This window comes from Phyllobates terribilis, unplaced genomic scaffold (assembly GCF_046119375.1).
Source record: "Phyllobates terribilis strain yellow unplaced genomic scaffold, ASM4611937v1 Scaffold_3__8_contigs__length_932513732, whole genome shotgun sequence".
Taxonomy (NCBI): domain Eukaryota; kingdom Metazoa; phylum Chordata; class Amphibia; order Anura; family Dendrobatidae; genus Phyllobates; species Phyllobates terribilis.
Window position 1 is genome coordinate 15,142,409 of NW_027362763.1, and position 21,991 is coordinate 15,164,399.

The 21,991-nt window shown below is 53.5% G+C and overlaps 1 protein-coding gene across 3 annotated transcripts in view; it reads left to right on the top strand.

Annotated features, from left to right (window-relative positions):
• FNDC4 (fibronectin type III domain containing 4) overlaps positions 1-21,991 on the top strand; it is a 53,685-nt gene that overhangs the window by 26,005 nt on the left and 5,689 nt on the right. For all 3 annotated transcript variants that reach the window (XM_073673686.1, XM_073673688.1, XM_073673687.1), the window contains exons 3-6: positions 9,320-9,435; positions 10,936-11,140; positions 11,301-11,390; positions 11,485-11,615. In XM_073673686.1, the coding sequence (XP_073529787.1) occupies positions 9,320-9,435; positions 10,936-11,140; positions 11,301-11,390; positions 11,485-11,615 (542 nt within the window). The remainder of the gene's footprint in view (positions 1-9,319; positions 9,436-10,935; positions 11,141-11,300; positions 11,391-11,484; positions 11,616-21,991) is intronic.

Consider the following 21,991-nt stretch of genomic DNA (forward strand, 5'->3'; position numbering starts at 1 on the left):
TCTCTATCCTGAGGAGCTCTGTTATGTGTCTCTATCCTGAGGAGCTCTGTTATGTGTCTCTATCCTGAGGAGCTCTGTTATGTGTCTCTATCCTGAGGAGCTCTGTTATGTGTCTCTATCCTGAGGAGCTCTGTTATGTCCCCTTACCCTGAGGAGCTCTGTTATGTGTCTCTATCCTGAGGAGCTCTGTTATGTGTCTCTCTCCTGACGAGCTCTGTTATGTGTCTCTATCCTGAGGAGCTCTGTTATGTGTCTCTATCCTGAGGAGCTCTGTTATGTGTCTCTATCCTGAGGAGCTCTATTATGTGTCTCTATCCTGAGGAGCTCTATTATGTGTCTCTACCCTGAGGAGCTCTGTTATGTGTCTCTATACTGAGGATCTCTGTTATGTGTCTCTATACTGAGGATCTCTGTTATGTGTCTCTATCCTGAGGATCTCTGTTATGTGTCTCTATCCTGAGGAGCTCTGTTATGTGTCTCTATCCTGAGGAGCTCTATTATGTGTCTCTATCCTGAGGAGCTCTGTTATGTGTCTCTACCCTGAGGAGCTCTGTTATGTGTCTCTATCCTGAGGACCTCTGTTATGTGTCTCTATCCTGAGGAGCTCTGTTATGTGTCTCTATCCTGAGGAGCTCTGTTATGTGTCTCTATCCTGAGGAGCTCTGTTATGTGTCTCTATCCTGAGGATCTCTGTTATGTGTCTCTATCCTGAGGAGCTCTGTTATGTGTCTCTATCCTGAGGAGCTCTGTTATGTGTCTCTATCCTGAGGAGCTCTGTTATGTGTCTCCTGACGAGCTCTGTTATGTGTCTCTATCCTGAGGAGCTCTGTTATGTGTCTCTATCCTGAGGAGCTCTGTTATGTGTCTCTATCCTGAGGAGCTCTGTTATGTGTCTCTATCCTGAGGAGCTCTATTATGTGTCTCTACCCTGAGGAGCTCTGTTATGTGTCTCTATACTGAGGATCTCTGTTATGTGTCTCTATACTGAGGAGCTCTGTTATGTGTCTCTATCCTGAGGAGCTCTGTTATGTGTCTCTATCCTGAGGAGCTCTATTATGTGTCTCTATCCTGAGGAGCTCTGTTATGTGTCTCTACCCTGAGGAGCTCTGTTATGTGTCTCTATCCTGAGGACCTCTGTTATGTGTCTCTATCCTGAGGAGCTCTATTATGTGTCTCTATCCTGAGGAGCTCTGTTATGTGACTCTCTCCTGAGGAGCTCTGTTATGTGTCTCTCTCCTGAGGAGCTCTGTTATGTGTCTCTATACCGAGGAGCTCTGTTATGTGACTCTCTCCTGAGGATCTCTGTTATGTGTCTCTATCCTGAGGAGCTCTGTTATGTGTCTCTATCCTGAGGATCTTTGTTATGTGTCTCTATCCTGAGGATCTCTGTTATGTGTCTCTATCCTGAGGAGCTCTGTTATGTGTCTCTATCCTGAGGAGCTCTGTTATGTGTCTCTATCCTGAGGAGCTCTGTTATGTGTCTCTATCCTGAGGAGCTCTGTTATGTGTCTCTATCCTGAGGAGCTCTGTTATGTGTCTCTATCCTGAGGAGCTCTATTATGTGTCTCTACCCTGAGGAGCTCTGTTATGTGTCTCTATACTGAGGAGCTCTGTTATGTGTCTCTATACTGAGGAGCTCTGTTATGTGTCTCTATACTGAGGAGCTCTGTTATGTGTCTCTATCCTGAGGAGCTCTATTATGTGTCTCTATCCTGAGGAGCTCTGTTATGTGTCTCTACCCTGAGGAGCTCTGTTATGTGTCTCTATCCTGAGGACCTCTGTTATATGTCTCTATCCTGAGGAGCTCTGTTATGTGTCTCTATCCTGAGGAGCTCTGTTATGTGACTCTCTCCTGAGGAGCTCTGTTATGTGTCTCTCTCCTGAGGAGCTCTGTTATGTGTCTCTATACCGAAGAGCTCTGTTATGTGACTCTCTCCTGAGGATCTCTGTTATGTGTCTCTCTCCTGAGGATCTCTGTTATGTGTCTCTATCCTGAGGAGCTCTGTTATGTGTCTCTATCCTGAGGATCTCTGTTATGTGTCTCTATCCTGAGGATCTCTGTTATGTGTCTCTATCCTGAGGAGCTCTGTTATGTGTCTCTATCCTGAGGAGCTCTGTTATGTGTCTCTATCCTGAGGAGCTCTGTTATGTCCCCTTACCCTGAGGAGCTCTGTTATGTGTCTCTATCCTGAGGAGCTCTGTTATGTGTCTCTATCCTGAGGAGCTTTGTTATGTGTCTCTATCTTGAGGAGCTCTGTGATGTGTCCCCGGCCTGATATGCGTTGGCAGTGCAGCACTGTGGAAAGCTTTGTGACTGAGAGTGATGTCTCTATTGTATTCTGTAGTGGATGTAACCAGTGCAATGACTGGCACAAGGAGGAGGCATCAGTGTAAAGGTCGGACAGAAATATCATCCTGGCTGCTGCAACTAACACATTAAAATTGCACTTTGTATTACTATAGTATGCAAACATTGAATATATGAAACTAGAATTGCATTACTGCTATAGAAAATAAGTAGTGATGAGCGAGCACTAAAATGTCGAACTGCTGGGGCGCTTGACTCCAGTAACGAGCATAATGGTAAAATCAAGCATTTTTCCCAGCAGACCCTAAAAGGAGGGCTGGGGGCATTAAATTCACTGAAATGGGTGAACATAGTGCTCAAAGGAATGAGAACAGGATGGGGAAGACCCCCTGGATGCATCTCTTCTCAGGTCGCTGCTGGCAACAACGTTGTCAGAGTATTACTCCACTTTTATGGACTGACAATAAAACCTACAAAGACGAAGAGAAAACGGATTTTACAGGAAAAAATGTTAGGAAACATTCTTTCTTGCATATGAGGCAAAATTAAAAAAGAGAAAAACAGCTTCCTCCACCCCTTAGGCTATGTTCACACATAGAGTTTTTGCTGCGTTTCTGAACTTTCTCATTGCTTTCAATAGTGAAAAAAAACATCCACTGGTAAATGTAATTTTAACATTTTACTACCTTATCTGGGCATAGGGTGCGTATGACGTGGTCAGACACATCCTAATTTATGAAGGAGGGACTCTGAAACTCACAAAGCCTATGCGGACAATGCAAGAACTGCCAAAAATTGGAAGGAAGAGGGGACTCTGATATACTCTGTATTAGACATAAAGGAGACCTCATACACATCCTGTAAAAATTATGGAGGAGGGCATCACACACCCTGGAAAAATTAAGAGCAAGGGTCGCATGATGACCGTCTAAAAATTTGGAGCGAGGACCGCATGATCGCTGTTGCGAAGTTGGCAGGATTAAGCCTTGCCGCGAGGACCGCATGATCGCTGTTGCGAAGTTGGCAGGATTAAGCCTTGCCGTCGGAAGATCCCAGTGATACGGGGAAGGCACAAGCTACATTAAAGATGACAACTGTTTGGTGATCTGAAACTATCGGTGGGTACATTTGTGTTGGACATCTTGCCCTCAACTGAAACCAGGTGCCCACGGAATCAACTTAGGGAGGAGGGAGCAGTAACTGCAGACTGTGAACCTGAGATTTGGCTCAAGTCTGTGGACCATCAAAATAAAACTGCACTTATCAAATGGATGAAAGGACCAACTGCATCTCTTGTGTCGGATGCTTGAAGCTCCTTGTTGTGCCCTGAGTGGTCTCGAATCTGGCACTCCTTGTTCTTGTGCACAGATGGCCGAAGGTTTGGTTTTCCCCTTTGTAAGAGAATGTGGCATAAACAATGAAAATCCCCAGCACGGTGCGGCATTTGTGCATGAGGACTGACATCTACTGTCCAAACAGGAGGCTGTGGAACCAACCAGAAGAGAGAGAGTTTCAGGAGGGACAAGCTTTGATAGAATCATAGAATGGTAGAGTTGGAGGGGTCCTCCAGGGTCATCATGTCCAACCCCCTGCTCAAAGCAGGATTCACTAAATCATCTCAGACAGATGTCTGTCCGGCCTCTGTGTGAAGACGTCCATTGAAGGGGACCTCACCACCTCTCGTGACCGCCTGTTCCACTCATTCATCACCCTAACTGTCAAAAAGTTTTTTCTAATATCTAATCAGTATCTTCTCCCATTTAGTTTCATCCCATTGCTTCTCGTGTTTCCATGTGCAAATAAGAATAAAGCTGATCCCTCTAAAGTGTGACAGCCCTGGAGATATTTGTAGACAGCTATTAAGTCTCCTCTCAGTCTTCTCTTTTGCATGTTAAACATTCCCAAATCCTGCAACCGTTCCTCATAGGACATGGTTTGCAGACCAGTCACCATTCTGGTCGCTCTTCTCTGAACTTGTTCCAGTTTGTCTATGTCTTTTTTAAGATGTGGTGCCCAGAACTGGACGCAGTATCCAGTTGAGATCTGACCAAGGAGGAGTAAAGACCGATAATGACTTCACGTGATCTAGACTGTATGCTTCTGTTAATACATCCCAGAATTGTATTTGCCTTTTTTGCTGCTGCATCACACTGTTGACTCATGTTCAGTCTATGATCTATTAGTATACCTAAGTCTTTTTCACATGTACTGTTGCTTAGCTCTATTCCTCCCATTCTGTAGATGCTTTTTTCATTTTTATTGCCCAGATGTAGGACTTTGCATTTTTCCCTGTTATAAACCATTCTGTTGGTTGCTGCCCACTGCTCCAGTTTATTTAGGTCTTTTTGAATCCTCTCTCTCTCTTCTCTAGTATTAGCTATCCCTCCTAGCTTTGTCTCATTAGCAAATTAAATCAGTTTACCCTCAATTCCTTCATCTAAATCATTGATAAAGATGTTGAACAACACAGGGTCCAGGACGGAGCCCTGTGGTACCCCACTTGAGACATTCTTCCAACTGGACGTGCAACCATTTATGACCACTCTTTGGATCCGATCACTAAGCCAGTTATAAATCCACCTAACAGTTGCTTTGTCAAGATATACTATATCTACCGCATTTCCCTGATCCACCCAGTCGGTGATTCTGTCATAGAAGGAAATTAAGTTAGTCTGACATGACTTATTAGTTACAAACCCATGCTGACTCTGGTTAATCACTTCATTCTGATAAAGGTACTTGCATACATGTTGTTTAATAATTTGTTCAAAGATCTTTCCTGCTATAGAAGTCAGACTCACCGGCCTATAGTTCCCTGGGTCCACCTTCTTCCCCTTTTTGAAGATAGGGACAACAGCAGCCCTTCTCAAGTCTTCTGGTACTTCTCCTGTTCTCCAAGAATTTTCAAAGATTATGGAGAGTGGTTCAATAATTTCCTATGCGATCTTCTTCCGTACCCTAGAATGTAATTCATCTGAACCTGGAGACTTGAATTCATTCATGTTAGCTAAGTGTTCCTTCACTCTTTATTTATAGTGTAGATTCTTCTCTTCCTTCACTAGTACAGTGAAGATCTGTTGATGTTACATTTACTTTCTGAGAGAAACAGATGAAAATAGGAATCTAAAAGTTTGGTCTTCTCAGCATCATTTTTTACCACTTTACCATTTTCATTCTGTAAAAAAATCCTATAGCAACTTCTACTTTTCTTTTACTTTTAACATACCCCCAAAATATTTTCTTATTGCTTTTGACAGCTCTTGCAAGCCTTAATTTATTATCAGCTTTAGCTAATCTGATGCGTGCCCTACAGGTTCTGCAGACAGCATTATATTCTTCTTTAGATATGCCTCCCTTTTTCCATTTGATAAACATTTCTTTCTTCCTTTTTAGCATGTGTTTAAGTTCTGTGTTCATCCATTCTGGTTTCTTTAAATGCTTCCTATTCTTCCCTCTTTTAGGGATTGTTAACGATTCTTCTTTGAGAATCTAATTTTTCAAAATTTCCCATCCTTTCTTGACACTTCTGTCCTTAAGGACATCCAGCAATTGGATGCCTCCTATTCTTTCTGAGTCCCTTAAAATCTACGTTTCTGAAATCCAACCTTGATGTCTGACTCTTCACATGTCTTCCTCCTCTAGTTATCCAAAATTCTATGATCGCATGATCGCTGCCTCCTAGGGTCCCAGCCACAGTTACTTCCTCAACAATTTCCTCCCTGTTTATGAGGATTAGATCCAAGGTAGTAGATTCCCTTGTTCTCTCTTCTACCTTTTGGAAGATAAAGTTGTCAGCAAGAGGTGATAAAGTACTGGGTCAGGTGACCTTGATGACGCAGTCCCGTAGTATAAAAGTTCAGCGCACCAAAAATGGAGATTTGGCGCCAAGAGAAGGGATGGTCAGGATGTGTGTCGAGGAAGACAGTGAGGCTGGTGTGCCTGGCCGCCGCAGTAAGCGAGAACCAGCGGGTTGGGGCATGCCTGGAATCAGAACCCAGGTGGTGCCAGACAACTTCCATAATCCTGACGACGCTGGTCAAGACCCGAAGACCACGCCTGCGCCGGCCAAGACCCAGAGCCCAGACGACGACAGTCAAGAACCGAGGCCCAGCCCTCATTCTACCGGGTACTGGAGACTGGAAACACCCGCCGTTGGTCAAGATCCGTGGGAAAACTCAACTTGGAGGTGGACATATCATTGGTGCAATCTGTGCGGCCACACAGGTGCCGAAGAGATAAGGGGGCCCATTTCTACCTCCAAAGCAAAGCAAAATCACTATGTGCAAGGGCTGCCAAAAATTAGAAGGAGGCACTGCAATACACTCTGGAAGAGAGGGCCTCAGGAAACATTTTTTTACCATTTGGAAGAAGTGGGACTCCTAGACTGTTAAAGCCAATGGACTACGTGCAAGGGCTGAAAAACATTTACACTTGGGGTGTATACATATTCCTTAGAGGATTTTAGAGGTAGGCCTTTAAAAATTATATAGTAGGGCAACATACACACCCTTCAAAAATTAGGAGTGAGGGTTTAAATCATGACCCTTTGTAGATATGTTGGAGGAGGACACTAAAAATTACAAAGCAAGAACTGTATACCCTTGTTTGGGTGGGAAGGGGTGCACGGGAATACACCAGAAAAAAAAGGAACATTTTAATTGACTTTATGTTCCGCTGCTGTCATCCGGTGGGGTCAGTTATGCCCCCGGCGGCACTAAAAACCTGCTCTGACAAAACGCTAGCGGCAGGGCAGGCAAGGCATAGAGTACAGTTCATGCCACGTGGACACCCATTAGTTGTACGGCACAGAGGAATCATGGAGGACGCTGGTACGGTCGGCTAGGTACTCCTTCACCATCTTCATAAACTTTCCCTCCTTGTCAGAGTACCCCTCAAATCAGGGCCTGGGCACTAGGAGGGTCTAATGAAACTGTCCCAGATCTTTGATAGTGTTACCCTGCCTCGATGGAACCTGTTGTGCGTCTCCCTCCTCTCAACACCTTGGTGTCACGCAAGGTGTAGGAAAGACTAAGTGCAACACGAAGGGAAGAGGGGAAGGGAGCCCAGACACTAGGGAAAGGGGAAGGGAGCCCAGACACTAGGGAGAGGGGAAGGGAGCCCAGACACTAGGGAGAGGGGAAGGGAGCCCAGACACTAGGGAGAGGGGAAGGGAGCCCAGACACTAGGGAAAGGGGAAGGGAGCCCAGACACTAGGGAGAGGGGAAGGGAGCCCAGGTCTATATGAGTGTCCGCACATATGGGGTGCCGGTCTATATGAGTGTCCGCACATGTGGGGTGCCGGTCTATATGAGTGCCTGCACATGTGGGGTGCCGGTCTATATGAGTGTCTGCACATGTGGGGTGCCGGTCTATATGAGTGTCTGCACATGTGGGGTGCCGGTCTATATGAGTGCCTGCACATGTGGGGTGCCGGTCTATATGAGTGCCTGCACATGTGGGGTGCCGGTCTATATGAGTGTCTGCACATGTGAGGTGCCGGTCTATATGAGTGTCTGCACATGTGGGGTGCCGGTCTATATGAGTGCCTGCACATGTAGGGCGCCTGTCTATATGAGTGTCTGCACATGTGGGGCGCCTGTCTATATGAGTGTCTGCACATGTGGGGCGCCTGTCTATATGAGTGTCTGCACATGTGGGGCGCCTGTCTATATGAGTGTCTGCACATATGGGGCGCCTGTCTATAGGAGTGTCTGCACATGTGGGGCGCCTGTCTATAGGAGTGTCTGCACATGTGGGGCGCCTGTCTATAGGAGTGCCTGCACATGTGGGGCGCCGGTCTATAGGAGTGTCCGCACATGTGGGGCGCCGGTCTATAGGAGTGTCCGCACATGTGGGGCGCCGGTCTATAGGAGTGCCTGCACATGTGGGGCGCCGGTCTATAGGAGTGTCTGCACATGTGGGGCGCCTGTCTATATGAGTGTCTGCACATGTGGGGCGCCTGTCTATATGAGTGTCTGCACATGTGGGGCGCCTGTCTATATGAGTGTCTGCACATGTGGGGCGCCTGTCTATATGAGTGTCTGCACATGTGGGGCGCCTGTCTATATGAGTGTCTGCACATGTGGGGCGCCGGTCTATATGAGTGCCTGCACATGTGGGGCGCCGGTCTATATGAGTGTCTGCACATGTGGGGCGCCTGTCTATATGAGTGTCTGCACATGTGGGGCGCCTGTCTATATGAGTGCCTGCACATGTGGGGCGCCTGTCTATATGAGTGTCTGCACATGTGGGGCGCCGGTCTATATGAGTGTCTACACATGTGGGGCGCCTGTCTATATGAGTGTCTGCACATATGGGGCGCCTGTCTATATGAGTGCCTGCACATGTGGGGCGCCTGTCTATATGAGTGTCTGCACATGTGGGGCGCCGGTCTATATGAGTGTCTACACATGTGGGGCGCCTGTCTATATGAGTGTCCGCACATGTGGGGTGCCTGTCTATATGAGTGCCTGCACATGTGGGGCGCCGGTCTATATGAGTGTCCGCACATGTGGGGCGCCGGTCTATATGAGTGTCCGCACATGTGGGGCGCCGGTCTATATGAGTGTCCGCACATGTGGGGCGCCGGTCTATGAGTGTCCGCACATGTGGGGCGCCGGTCTATATAAGTGTCCGCACATGTGGGGCGCCGGTCTATATGAGTGTCCGCACATGTGGGGCGCCGGTCTATATGAGTGTCCGCACATGTGGGGCGCCGGTCTATATGAGTGTCCGCACATGTGGGGCGCCGGTCTATATGAGTGTCTGCACATGTGGGGCGCCGGTCTATATGAGTGTCTGCACATGTGGGGCGCCGGTCTATATGAGTGTCCGCACATGTGGGGCGCCTGTCTATATGAGTGTCCGCACATATGGGGCACCAGTCTCAGGTCTTTGTGGGTACAGATGGACGGGTCTCCTGTCAGGTTGGGAGCCTGGTACACTTGTCTCCATTTGTTACCTGGTTCCACCTATCAGAGGCGCCGCTGATCCTAGTGTTTTATGTTGCAGATCGTCCTCCCTCTCCTGTCAATGTCACAGTCACACAGCTGAAGGCGAACTCTGCCACCGTCTCATGGGACGTCCCCGAGGGGGACATTATCATTGGATACGCCATCTCTCAGCAGGTATGCCGATCACTGGGGCAGGGATGCCCCCCGGGGCAGGTAATTGATGGTATCGGGGGCCAGGGATGTCCCCAGGGCAGGGATGTCCCCCGGGGCAGGTAATTGATGGTATCGGGGGCCAGGGATGTCCCCGGGGCAGGTACTTGATGATATCGGGGGCCAGGGATGTCCCCAGGGCAGGGATGTCCCCCCGGGGCAGGTAATTGATGGTATCGGGGGCCAGGGATGTCCCCAGGGCAGGGATGTCCCCCGGGGCAGGTAATTGATGGTATCGGGGGCCAGGGATGTCCCCGGGGCAGGTACTTGATGATATCGGGGGCCAGGGATGTCCCCAGGGCAGGGATGTCCCCCCGGGGCAGGTAATTGATGATATCGGGGGCCAGGGATGTCCCCGGGGCAGGTACTTGATGATATCGGGGGCCAGGGATGTCCCCGGGGCAGGGACGTCCCCCGGGGCAGGTAATTGATGGTATCGGGGGCCATGCTCACAAGCATCTTGCTATTGTATTCACGGTGTAGAAAACCTTTCTCCAATGTGAAGAAAAGTCTATCTACGATTCTCAGATAGATCATAGTCTTATATAATTATCTAATATTTTGGGCCATGATTCTCCTGTGTCTGGAGGGACCTTCATCTGTGGGGGGCTCTAGGGTGCGATTTAGGGGGCCCCCTATAAGGACACTGACTGTGGCTGGATTGGACAGGTGAGCGATTGCTCTGTCTGCTGAGGGTCCGGGCTCTCCGGGTTACAGGTGGGGTGTTCTTTGGGGGTTGTAGCTGGACAGGTCAGCGATTGCTCTGTCTGCTGAGGGTCCGGGCTCTCCGGGTTACAGGTGGGGTGTTGTTTGGGGGTTGTAGCTGGACAGGTGAGCGATTGCTCTGTCTGCTGAGGGTCCAGGCTCTCCGGGTTACAGGTGGGGTGTTCTTTGGGGGTTGTAGCTGGACACGTGAGCGATTGCTCTGTCTGCTGAGGGTCCGGGCTCTCCGGGTTACAGGTGGGGTGTTGTTTGGGGGTTGTAGCTGGACAGGTGAGCGATTGCTCTGTCTGCTGAGGGTCCGGGCTCTCCGGGTTACAGGTGGGGTGTTGTTTGGGGGTTGTAGCTGGACAGGTGAGCGATTGTTCTGTCAGATGAGGGTCCGGGCTCTCCGGGTTACAGGTGGGGTGTTGTTTGGGGGTTGTAGCTGGACAGGTCAGCGATTGTTCTGTCTGCTGAGGGTCCGGGCTCTCCGGGTTACAGGTGGGGTGTTCTTTGGGGGTTGTAGCTGGACAGGTCAGCGATTGTTCTGTCTGCTGAGGGTCCGGGCTCTCCGGGTTACAGGTGGGGTGTTCTTTGGGGGTTGTAGCTGGACAGGTCAGCGATTGTTCTGTCTGCTGAGGGTCCGGGCTCTCCGGCTTACAGGTGGGGTGTTGTTTGGGGGTTGTAGCTGGATGATGATCATGGTTCCTCCTGGGGGGTCACTGCTGTGTAATGCCCCCACCTCCGACTCTCTCTCCTCAGAGGCAGGATGGACAGATACACAGATTCATACGTGAGGTGAACACCACCAACCGGGCTTGTGTGCTGTGGGACCTGGAGGAGGACACGGACTACATCATCCAGGTCCAGTCCATCGGCCTCTACAGCGAGAGCCAGTCCAGCAAGAGAATACACTTCCGCACCCTAAAGGAGACTGACCGCCTGCCATCCAACAGTTCAAACCAAGGTGAGTGCCACCTGTACCCCAAAATGTATTGTGCCTGCAGCCCAACATATACCATGCTGCCTGCCCACAAAAATATACCCCGCTGCACGGACCCCAAAATGTACCGTCCTGCCTGCGCACCACCCTGCTGTCAGTAATCCTGATATCTGTGCCCGGACAGGAGACATCACTGTGCAAGGAGTGGATAAAGAGCGGCAGCTGGAGACCGGAGAGATTATCATCATTGTGGCCGTGCTGCTGATGTGGGCAGGTGAGGGCCGCACTTCCGTATACTTTATTTCTGGGGGATCCTGACATGGGGGAGGCAGGACAATGAGAAGACTCTGTTGTGTGTCACCCTCTAGCGGTGATCGCCCTCTTTTGCCGCCAGTATGACATCATCAAGGACAATGACTCCAACAACAACAAGGAAAAGGCCAAACCGTCATCAGAACAGAGCACCCCAGAGCGGCAAACAGGGGGGTTACTGCGAAAGGTGAGTACTCTGCTCTGTCATAGGATCCCTACCAATCACAGCACTCTGCTGCCCCTCCCTACAGAGCTCCACTCTCTCCTGGCCCTCCCTACAGAGCACCACTCTCTGCTGCCCCTCCCTACAGAGCACCACTCTCTGCTGCCCCTCTCTACAGAGCACCACTCTCTGCTGCCCCTCTCTACAGAGCACCACTCTCTGCTGCCCCTCCCTACAGAGCACCACTCTCTGCTGCCCCTCCCTACAGAGCACCACTCTCTGCTGCCCCTCCCTACAGAGCACCACTCTCTGCTGCCCCTCCCTACAGAGCACCACTCTCTGCTGCCCCTCCCTACAGAGCACCACTCTCTGCTGCCCCTCCCTACAGAGCACCACTCTCTGCTGCCCCTCCCTACAGAGCACCACTCTCTGCTGCCCCTCCCTACAGAGCACCACTCTCTGCTGCCCCTCCCTACAGAGCACCACTCTCTGCTGCCCCTCCCTACAGAGCACCACTCTCTGCTGCCCCTCCCTACAGAGCACCACTCTCTGCTGCCCCTCCCTACAGAGCACCACTCTCTGCTGCCCCTCCCTACAGAGCTCCACTCTCTGCTGCCCCTCTCTACAGAGCTCCACTCTCTGCTGCCCCTCTCTACAGAGCTCCACTCTCTGCTGCCCCTCTCTACAGAGCTCCACTCTCTGCTGCCCCTCTCTACAGAGCTCCACTCTCTGCTGCCCCTCTCTACAGAGCTCCACTCTCTGCTGCCCCTCTCTACAAAGCTCCACTCTCTGCTGCCCCTCTCTACAGAGCTCCACTCTCTGCTGCCCCTCTCTACAGAGCTTCACTCTCCTGCCCCCTCTACAAAGCTCCACTCTCCTGCCCCCTCTACAAAGCTTCACTCTCTCCTGCCCCTCTCTACAGAGCACCACTCTCTCCTGCCCCTCTCTACAGAGCTTCACTCTCTCCTGCCCCTCTCTACAGAGCTTCACTCTCTCCTGCCCCTCTCTACAGAGCTTCACTCTCTCCTGCCCCTCTCTACAGAGCTTCACTCTCTCCTGCCCCTCTCTACAGAGCTTCACTCTCTCCTGCCCCTCTCTACAGAGCTTCACTCTCTCCTGCCCCTCTCTACAGAGCTTCACTCTCTCCTGCCCCTCTCTACAGAGCTTCACTCTCTCCTGCCCCTCTCTACAGAGCTTCACTCTCTCCTGCCCCTCTCTACAGAGCTTCACTCTCTCCTGCCCCTCTCTACAGAGCTTCACTCTCTCCAGCCCCTCTCTACAGAGCACCACTCTCTCCTGCCCCCTCTACAAAGCTTCACTCTCTCCTGCCCCCTCTACAGAGCTCCACTCTCTCTTGCCCCCTCTACAAAGCTCCTCTCTCTCCTGCCCCTCTCTACAGAGCTTCACTCTCCTGCCCCTCTCTACAGAGCACCACTCTCTCCTGCCACTCTCTACAGAGCTCCACTCTCCTGCCGCTCTCTACAGAGCTTCACTCTCTCCTGCCCCCTCTACAAAGCTCCTCTCTCTCCTGCCCCCTCTACAAAGCTCCTCTCTCTCCTGCCCCTCTCTACAGAGCTTCACTCTCCTGCCCCTCTCTACAGAGCTTCACTCTCCTACCCCTCTCTACAAAGTTCCACTCTCTGCTGCCCCCTCTACAAAGCTCCTCTCTCTCCTGCCCCTCTCTACAAAGCACCACTCTCTCCTGCCCCTCTCTACAGAGCTCCACTCTCTGCTGCCCCCTCTACAGAGCTCCACTCTCTGCTGCCCCCTCTACAGAGCTCCACTCTCTCCTGCCCCCTCTACAAAGCTCCACTCTCCTGCCCCTCTCTACAGAGCATCACTCTCTGCTGCCCCTCTCTACAGAGCTCCACTCTCTGCTGCCCCTCTCTACAGAGCTTCACTCTCTCCTGGCCCTCCCTACAGAGCTCCACTCTCTCCTGCCCCCTCTACAAAGCTCCACTCTCTCCTGCCCCTCTCTACAGAGCACCACTCTCTCCGGCCCTCTCTACAGAGCTCCACTCTCTGCTGCCCCTCTCTACAGAGCTCCACTCTCTGCTGCCCCTCTCTACAGAGCTCCACTCTCTGCTGCCCCTCTCTACAGAGCTCCACTCTCTGCTGCCCCTCTCTACAGAGCTCCACTCTCTGCTGCCCCTCTCTACAGAGCTCCACTCTCTGCTGCCCCTCTCTACAGAGCTCCACTCTCTGCTGCCCCTCTCTACAGAGCTCCACTCTCTGCTGCCCCTCTCTACAGAGCTTCACTCTCTCCTGCCCCTCTCTACAGAGCTTCACTCTCTCCTGCCCCTCTCTACAGAGCTTCACTCTCTCCTGCCCCTCTCTACAGAGCTTCACTCTCTCCTGCCCCTCTCTACAGAGCTTCACTCTCTCCTGCCCCTCTCTACAGAGCACCACTCTCTCCTGCCCCTCTCTACAGAGCTTCACTCTCTCCAGCCCCTCTCTACAGAGCACCACTCTCTCCTGCCCCCTCTACAAAGCTCCACTCTCTCTTGCCCCCTCTACAGAGCTCCACTCTCTCTTGCCCCCTCTACAGAGCTCCACTCTCTCTTGCCCCCTCTACAGAGCTCCTCTCTCTCCTGCCCCTCTCTACAGAGCTTCACTCTCCTGCCCCTCTCTACAGAGCTTCACTCTCCTGCCCCTCTCTACAGAGCACCACTCTCTCCTGCCCCTCTCTACAGAGCACCACTCTCTCCTGCCGCTCTCTACAGAGCTCCACTCTCCTGCCGCTCTCTACAGAGCTTCACTCTCTCCTGCCCCCTCTACAAAGCTCCTCTCTCTCCTGCCCCTCTCTACAGAGCTTCACTCTCCTGCCCCTCTCTACAGAGCACCACTCTCTCCTGCCCCTCTCTACAGAGCTCCACTCTCTGCTGCCCCCTCTACAAAGCTCCTCTCTCTCCTGCCCCTCTCTACAAAGCACCACTCTCTCCTGCCCCTCTCTACAGAGCTCCACTCTCTGCTGCCCCCTCTACAGAGCTCCACTTTCCTGCCCCCTCTACAAAGCTCCTCTCTCTCCTGCCCCCTCTACAAAGCTCCACTCTCCTGCCCCTCTCTACAGAGCATCACTCTCTCCGGCCCTCTCTACAGAGCTCCACTCTCTGCTGCCCCTCTCTACAGAGCTTCACTCTCTCCTGGCCCTCCCTACAGAGCTCCACTCTCTCCTGCCCCCTCTACAAATCTCCACTCTCCTGCCCCTCTCTACAGAGCACCACTCTCTCCGGCCCTCTCTACAGAGCTCCACTCTCTGCTGCCCCTCTCTACAGAGCTCCACTCTCTCCTGCCCCTCTCTACTGAGCTCCACTCTCTCCTGCCCCTCTCTACAGAGCTCCACTCTCTGCTGCCCCTCTCTACAGAGCTCCACTCTCTCCTGCCCCTCCCTACAGAGCTCCACTCTCTGCTGCCCCTCCCTACAGAGCTCCACTCTCTGCTGCCCCTCTCTACAGAGCTCCACTCTCTGCTGCCCCTCTCTACAGAGCTCCACTCTCTGCTGCCCCTCTCTACAGAGCTCCACTCTCTGCTGCCCCTCTCTACAGAGCTCCACTCTCTGCTGCCCCTCTCTACAGAGCTCCACTCTCTGCTGCCCCTCTCTACAGAGCTCCACTCTCTGCTGCCCCTCTCTACAGAGCTCCACTCTCTGCTGCCCCTCTCTACAGAGCTCCACTCTCTGCTGCCCCTCTCTACAGAGCTCCACTCTCTCCTGCCCCTCTCTACAGAGCTCCACTCTCTCCTGCCCCTCTCTACAGAGCTCCACTCTCTCCTGCCCCTCTCTACAGAGCTCCACTCTCTCCTGCCCCTCTCTACAGAGCTCCACTCTCTCCTGCCCCTCTCTACAGAGCTCCACTCTCTCCTGCCCCTCTACAGAGCTCCACTCTCTCCTGCCCCTCTCTACAGAGCTCCACTCTCTCCTGCCCCTCTCTACAGAGCTCCACTCTCTCCTGCCCCTCTACAGAGCTCCACTCTCTCCTGCCCCTCTCTACAGAGCTCCACTCTCTGCTGCCCCTCTCTACAGAGCTCCACTCTCTGCTGCCCCTCTCTACAGAGCTCCACTCTCTGCTGCCCCTCTCTACAGAGCTCCACTCTCTGCTGCCCCTCTCTACAGAGCTCCACTCTCTGCTGCCCCTCTCTACAGAGCTCCACTCTCTGCTGCCCCTCTCTACAGAGCTCCACTCTCTGCTGCCCCTCTCTACAGAGCTCCACTCTCTGCTGCCCCTCTCTACAGAGCTCCACTCTCTGCTGCCCCTCTCTACAGAGCTCCACTCTCTGCTGCCCCTCTCTACAGAGCTCCACTCTCTGCTGCCCCTCTCTACAGAGCTCCACTCTCTGCTGCCCCTCTCTACAGAGCTCCACTCTCTGCTGCCCCTCTCTACAGAGCTCCACTCTCTGCTGCCCCTCTCTACAGAGCTCCACTCTCTGCTGCCCCTCTCTACAGAGCTCCACTCTCTCCTGCCCCTCCCTACAGAGCTCCACTCTCTGCTGCCCCTCCCTACAGAGCTCCACTCTCTGCTGCCCCTCTCTACAGAGCTCCACTCTCTGCTGCCCCTCTCTACAGAGCTCCACTCTCTGCTGCCCCTCTCTACAGAGCTCCACTCTCTGCTGCCCCTCTCTACAGAGCTCCACTCTCTGCTGCCCCTCTCTACAGAGCTCCACTCTCTGCTGCCCCTCTCTACAGAGCTCCACTCTCTGCTGCCCCTCTCTACAGAGCTCCACTCTCTGCTGCCCCTCTCTACAGAGCTCCACTCTCTGCTGCCCCTCTCTACAGAGCTCCACTCTCTGCTGCCCCTCTCTACAGAGCTCCACTCTCTGCTGCCCCTCTCTACAGAGCTCCACTCTCTGCTGCCCCTCTCTACAGAGCTCCACTCTCTGCTGCCCCTCTCTACAGAGCTCCACTCTCTGCTGCCCCTCTCTACAGAGCTCCACTCTCTGCTGCCCCTCTCTACAGAGCTCCACTCTCTGCTGCCCCTCTCTACAGAGCTCCACTCTCTGCTGCCCCTCTCTACAGAGCTCCACTCTCTGCTGCCCCTCTCTACAGAGCTCCACTCTCTCCTGCCCCTCACTGCAGAGCTTCACTCTCTCCTGCACCCCCCTGCAGAGCTCCACTCTTCTTACCCTCGCCACAATTCCGTTCTCTTCTGCACCTATCCAGTCTCTTGCACCTATCTACAGAGCTCCAGTCTCCTGCCCCTCTTCCCTTCCGCTCTATTCCTGCCACCCTTCACAGCGCTCTACTCTCTCCTGTCCTCTCTACCCTTCCATTCTCTCCTGCTCCTCTCCAGAGAGCTCCACGCTCCCCTGCCCCTCTCTACCCTTCCGCTGTCTCCTGCCCCTCTCTACAGAGCTTCACTCTCCTGCCCCCTCTACAGAGCTCCACTCTCCTGCCCCCTCTACAAAGCTCCACTCTCCTGCCCCTCTCTACAGAGCACCACTCTCTCCTGCCCCTCTCTACAGAGCACCACTCTCTCCTGCCCCTCTCTACAGAGCACCACTCTCTCCTGCCCCTCTCTACAGAGCACCACTCTCTCCTGCCCCTCTCTACAGAGCACCACTCTCTCCTGCCCCTCTCTACAGAGCACCACTCTCTCCTGCCCCTCTCTACAGAGCTCCACTCTCTCCTGCCCCTCTCTACAGAGCTCCACTCTCTCCTGCCCCTCTCTACAGAGCTCCACTCTCTCCTGCCCCTCTCTACAGAGCTCCACTCTCTCCTGCCCCTCTCTACAGAGCTCCACTCTCTCCTGCCCCTCTCTACAGAGCTCCACTCTCTCCTGCCCCTCTCTACAGAGCACCACTCTCTCCTGCCCCTCTCTACAGAGCACCACTCTCTCCTGCCCCCTCTACAAAGCTCCACTCTCCTGCCCCTCTCTACAGAGCTCCACTCTCTCCTGCCCCCTCTACAAAGCTCCTCTCTCCTGCCCCTCTGTACAGACCACTCTCTCCTGCCCCTCTCTACAGAGCTCCACTCTCTCCTGCCACTCTCTACAGAGCTCCACTCTCCTGCCACTCTCTACAGAGCTCCACTCTCCTGCCCCTCTCTACAGAGCTCCACTCTCTCCTGCCCCTCTCTACAGAGCTCCACTCTCTGCTGCCCCTCTCTACAGAGCTCCACTCTCTGCTGCCCCTCTCTACAGAGCACCACTCTCCTGCCCCTCTCTACAGAGCTCCACTCTCTCCTGCCCCCCTCTACAGAGCTCCACTCTCTCCTGCCCCCTCTACAAAGCTCCTCTCTCTCCTGCCCCTCTCTACAGAGCACCACTCTCTCCTGCCCCTCTCTACAGAGCTTCACTCTCTCCTGCCCCTCTCTACAGAGCTTCACTCTCTCCTGCCCCTCTCTACAGAGCTCCACTCTCTCCTGCCCCCTCTACAAAGCTCCTCTCTCTCCTGCCCCTCTCTACAGAGCACCACTCTCTCCTGCCCCTCTCTACAGAGCTTCACTCTCTCCTGCCCCTCTCTACAGAGCTTCACTCTCTCCTGCCCCTCTCTACAGAGCTCCACTCTCTCCTGCCCCCTCTACAAAGCTCCTCTCTCTCCTGCCCCTCTCTACAGAGCACCACTCTCTCCTGCCCCTCTCTACAGAGCTTCACTCTCTCCTGCCCCTCTCTACAGAGCTTCACTCTCTCCTGCCCCTCTCTACAGAGCTTCACTCTCTCCTGCCCCTCTCTACAGAGCTTCACTCTCTCCTGCCCCTCTCTACAGAGCTTCACTCTCTCCTGCCCCTCTCTACAGAGCACCACTCTCTCCTGCCCCCTCTACAAAACTCCTCTCTCTCCTGCCCCTCTTTACAGAGCTCCACTCTCTCCTGCCCCCTCTACAATGCTCCTCTCTCTCCTGCCCCTCTTTACAGAGCTCCACTCTCTCCTGCACCCCCCTGCAGAGCTCCACTCTTCTTACCCTCGCCACAATTCCGTTCTCTTCTGCACCTATCCAGTCTCTTGCACCTATCTACAGAGCTCCAGTCTCCTGCCCCTCTTCCTTTCCGCTCTATTCCTGCCACCCTTCACAGCGCTCTACTCTCTCCTGCCCTCTCTACCCTTCCATTCTCTCCTGCTCCTCTCCAGAGAGCTCCACTCTCCCCTGCCCCTCTCTACCCTTCCGCTGTCTCCTGCTCCTCTCTACAGAGCTCCACTCTTCTGCCCATCTCTACCCTTCCACTCTTTTCTGCCCCTCTACAGAGCTCCACTCTTCTGCAACCCTCTCTACCCTTCCACTCTTTCCTGTCCTTCTCTACAGAGCTCCACTCTTCTGCCCCTCTCTACCCTTCTGCTCTCTTCTGCCCCTCCACAGAGCTCCACTCTCCTGCCCCTCTCTACACTTCCGTTGTCTCCTTTACCCCTTTGCTCCACTCTCCTGCCTCTCTCTAACCTTCCACTCTTTGCTGCCCCTCTCTACAGAATTCCTCTCTCCTGCACCCCTCTACAGAGCTCCACTCTCCTGCCCCTGTCTACCCTTCCTTTCTCTCTTACTTCTCTCTACAGAGCTCTACTCTCTCCTGCACTTCTCTACAGAGTTTGACTCTCCTGCACCTCCCTGCAGAGCTCCACTCTTCTTCCTCCACAATTCCGTTCTTTCCTGCACCTATTTACAGAGCTCCAGTCTCCTGCCCCTCTTTACCCTTCCACTTTCTCCTGCCCATCTCTACAGAGCACATCTTTATCCTGCCCCTCTCTTGCCTGCACCTCCCTTCACTTCCATTCTCTCCTGCACATCTCTACCCTTCAGCTCTCTCCTGCACATCCCTACAGAGCTCACTCTCTCATGCATCTCCCTACAGAGCTCCACTCTCCTGCCCCTCTCTACAGAGCTCCACTCTCCTGCCCCTCTCTACAGAGCTCCACTCTCCTGCCCCTCTCTACAGAGCTCCACTCTCCTGCCCCTCTCTACAGGGCTCCACTCTTCTGCCCCTCTCTACCCTTCAGATCTCTGCTGCAGCTCTCTATAGAACTCCACTCTCCTGCACCTCCCTACAGAGCTCACTCTCTCCTGCACCTCTCTACAGAGCTCACTCTCTCCTGCATCTCCCTACAGAGCTCACTCTCTCCTGCACCTCTCTACAGAGCTCCACTCATCTGCCCCTCTCTACCCTTCAGATCTCTGCTGCACCTCTCTATAGAACTCCACTCTCCTGCACTTCCCTACAGAGCTGCACTCTCATGCACCTCTCCACAGAGCTCCCCTCTCCAACCTTCCACTCTCTTCTGCCCCTCGCTACCCTTCCGCTCTCTCCTGCCCTTCTCTACAGAGCTCCACTCTCTCCGGTCCCTCTCTACTCCTCAGCTTGCTCTTGCCCCTCTCTACAGAGCTCTACTCTCTCCTGCCCCTCTACCCTTCTGCTCTCTCCTGCCCCTCTCTACAGAGTTTCTCTCCTGGCCCTCTCTACCCTTCTGCTCTCTCCTGCCCTCTCTACAGAGCTGCACTCTTCTGCCCCTCTCTACCCTTCCGCTGTCTCCTGTCCCTCTCTACAAAGCTCCACTTCTCTGCTCCTCTCTACCCTTCCACTCTCTCCTGCTCCTCTCCACAAAGCTCCATTCTCCCCTGTCCCTCTCTACCGAGCTCTACTCTTCTGCCCATCTATACCCTTCCACTCTTTTCTGCCCCTCTGCAGAGCTCCACTCTCCTGCACCCCTCTCTACCCTTCCACTCTCTACTGCACATCTCTACAGAACTCCACTCTCCTGCCCCTCTACCCTTCTGCTCTCTCCTGCCCCTCTCTACAGAGTTTCTCTCCTGCCCTTCTCTACCCTTCTGCTCTCTCCTACCCTCTCTACAGAGCTGCACTCTTCTACCCCTCTCTACCCTTCCATTCGCTTTTGCCCCTCTACAAAGCTCCACTCTTCTGCCCCTCTCTACCCTTCCACTCTCTCCTGCTCCTCTCTACAGAGCTCCACTCTTCTGCCCCTCTCTACCCTTCCACTCTCTCCTGCCCCTCTCTACAGAGCTCCATTCTCCCCTGTCCCTCTCTACCGAGCTCCACTCTTCTGCCCATCTCTACCCTTCAGCTCTCTTCTGCACCTCTCTACAGAGCTCCATTCTCCCCTGCCCCTCTCTACCCTTCCACTCTCTCCTGCTTCTCTCTACAGAGCTCCATTCTCCCCTGCCCCTCTCTACAGAACTCCACTCTCCTGCCCCTCTCTACCCTTCCACTCTCTCCTGCTCCTCTCTACAGAGCTCCATTCTCCCCTGCCCCTCTCTACAGAACTCCACTCTCCTGCCCCACTCTACCCTTCCACTCTCTCCTGCTCCTCTCTACAGAGCTCCACTCTCCCCTGCCCCTCTACAGAACTCCACTCTCTCCTGCCCCTCTCTACCCTTCCACTCTCTCCTGCACATCTCTACAGAACTCCACTCTCCTGCCCCTCTCTACCCTTCCACTCTCTCCTGCTCCTCTCTACAGAGCTCCACTCTCTTGCCCCTCTCTACAGAACTCCACTCTTCTGCCCCTCTCTACCCTTCCACTCTCTCCTGCCCCTCTCTACAGAGCTCCATTCTCCCCTGTCCCTCTCTACCGAGCTCCACTCTTCTGCCCATCTCTACCCTTCAGCTCTCTTCTGCACCTCTCTACAGAGCTCCATTCTCCCCTGCCCCTCTCTACCCTTCCACTCTCTCCTGCTCCTCTCTACAGAGCTCCATTCTCCCCTGCCCCTCTCTACAGAACTCCACTCTCCTGCCCCTCTCTACCCTTCCACTCTCTCCTGCTCCTCTCTACAGAGCTCCATTCTCCCCTGCCCCTCTCTACAGAACTCCACTCTCTCCTGCCCCTCTCTACCCTTCCACTCTCTCCTGCACATCTCTACAGAACTCCACTCTCCTGCCCCTCTCTACCCTTCCACTCTCTCCTGCTCCTCTCTACAGAGCTCCATTCTCCCCTGCCCCTCTCTACAGAACTCCACTCTCTCCTGCCCCTCTCTACCCTTCCACTCTCTCCTGCTCCTCTCTACAGAGCTCCATTCTCCCCTGCCCCTCTCTACAGAACTCCACTCTCTCCTGCCCCTCTCTACCCTTCCACTCTCTCCTGCACATCTCTACAGAGCTCCACTCTCTTGCCCCTCTCTACAGAACTCCACTCTCCTGCCCCTCTCTACCCTTCCACTCTCTCCTGCTCCTCTCTACAGAGCTCCATTCTCCCCTGCCCCTCTCTACAGAACTCCACTCTCCTGCCCCTCTCTACCCTTCCACTCTCTCCTGCTCCTCTCTACAGAGCTCCACTCTCTCCTGCTCCTCTCTACAGAGCTCCATTCTCCCCTGCCCCTCTCCACAGAACTCCACTCTCCTGCCCCTCTCTACCCTTCCACTCTCTCCTGCACATCTCTACAGAACTCCACTCTCCTGCCCCTCTCTACCCTTCAGCTCTCTTCTGCTCCTCTCTACAGAGCACATCTTTATCCTGCCTCCTCTGTCCT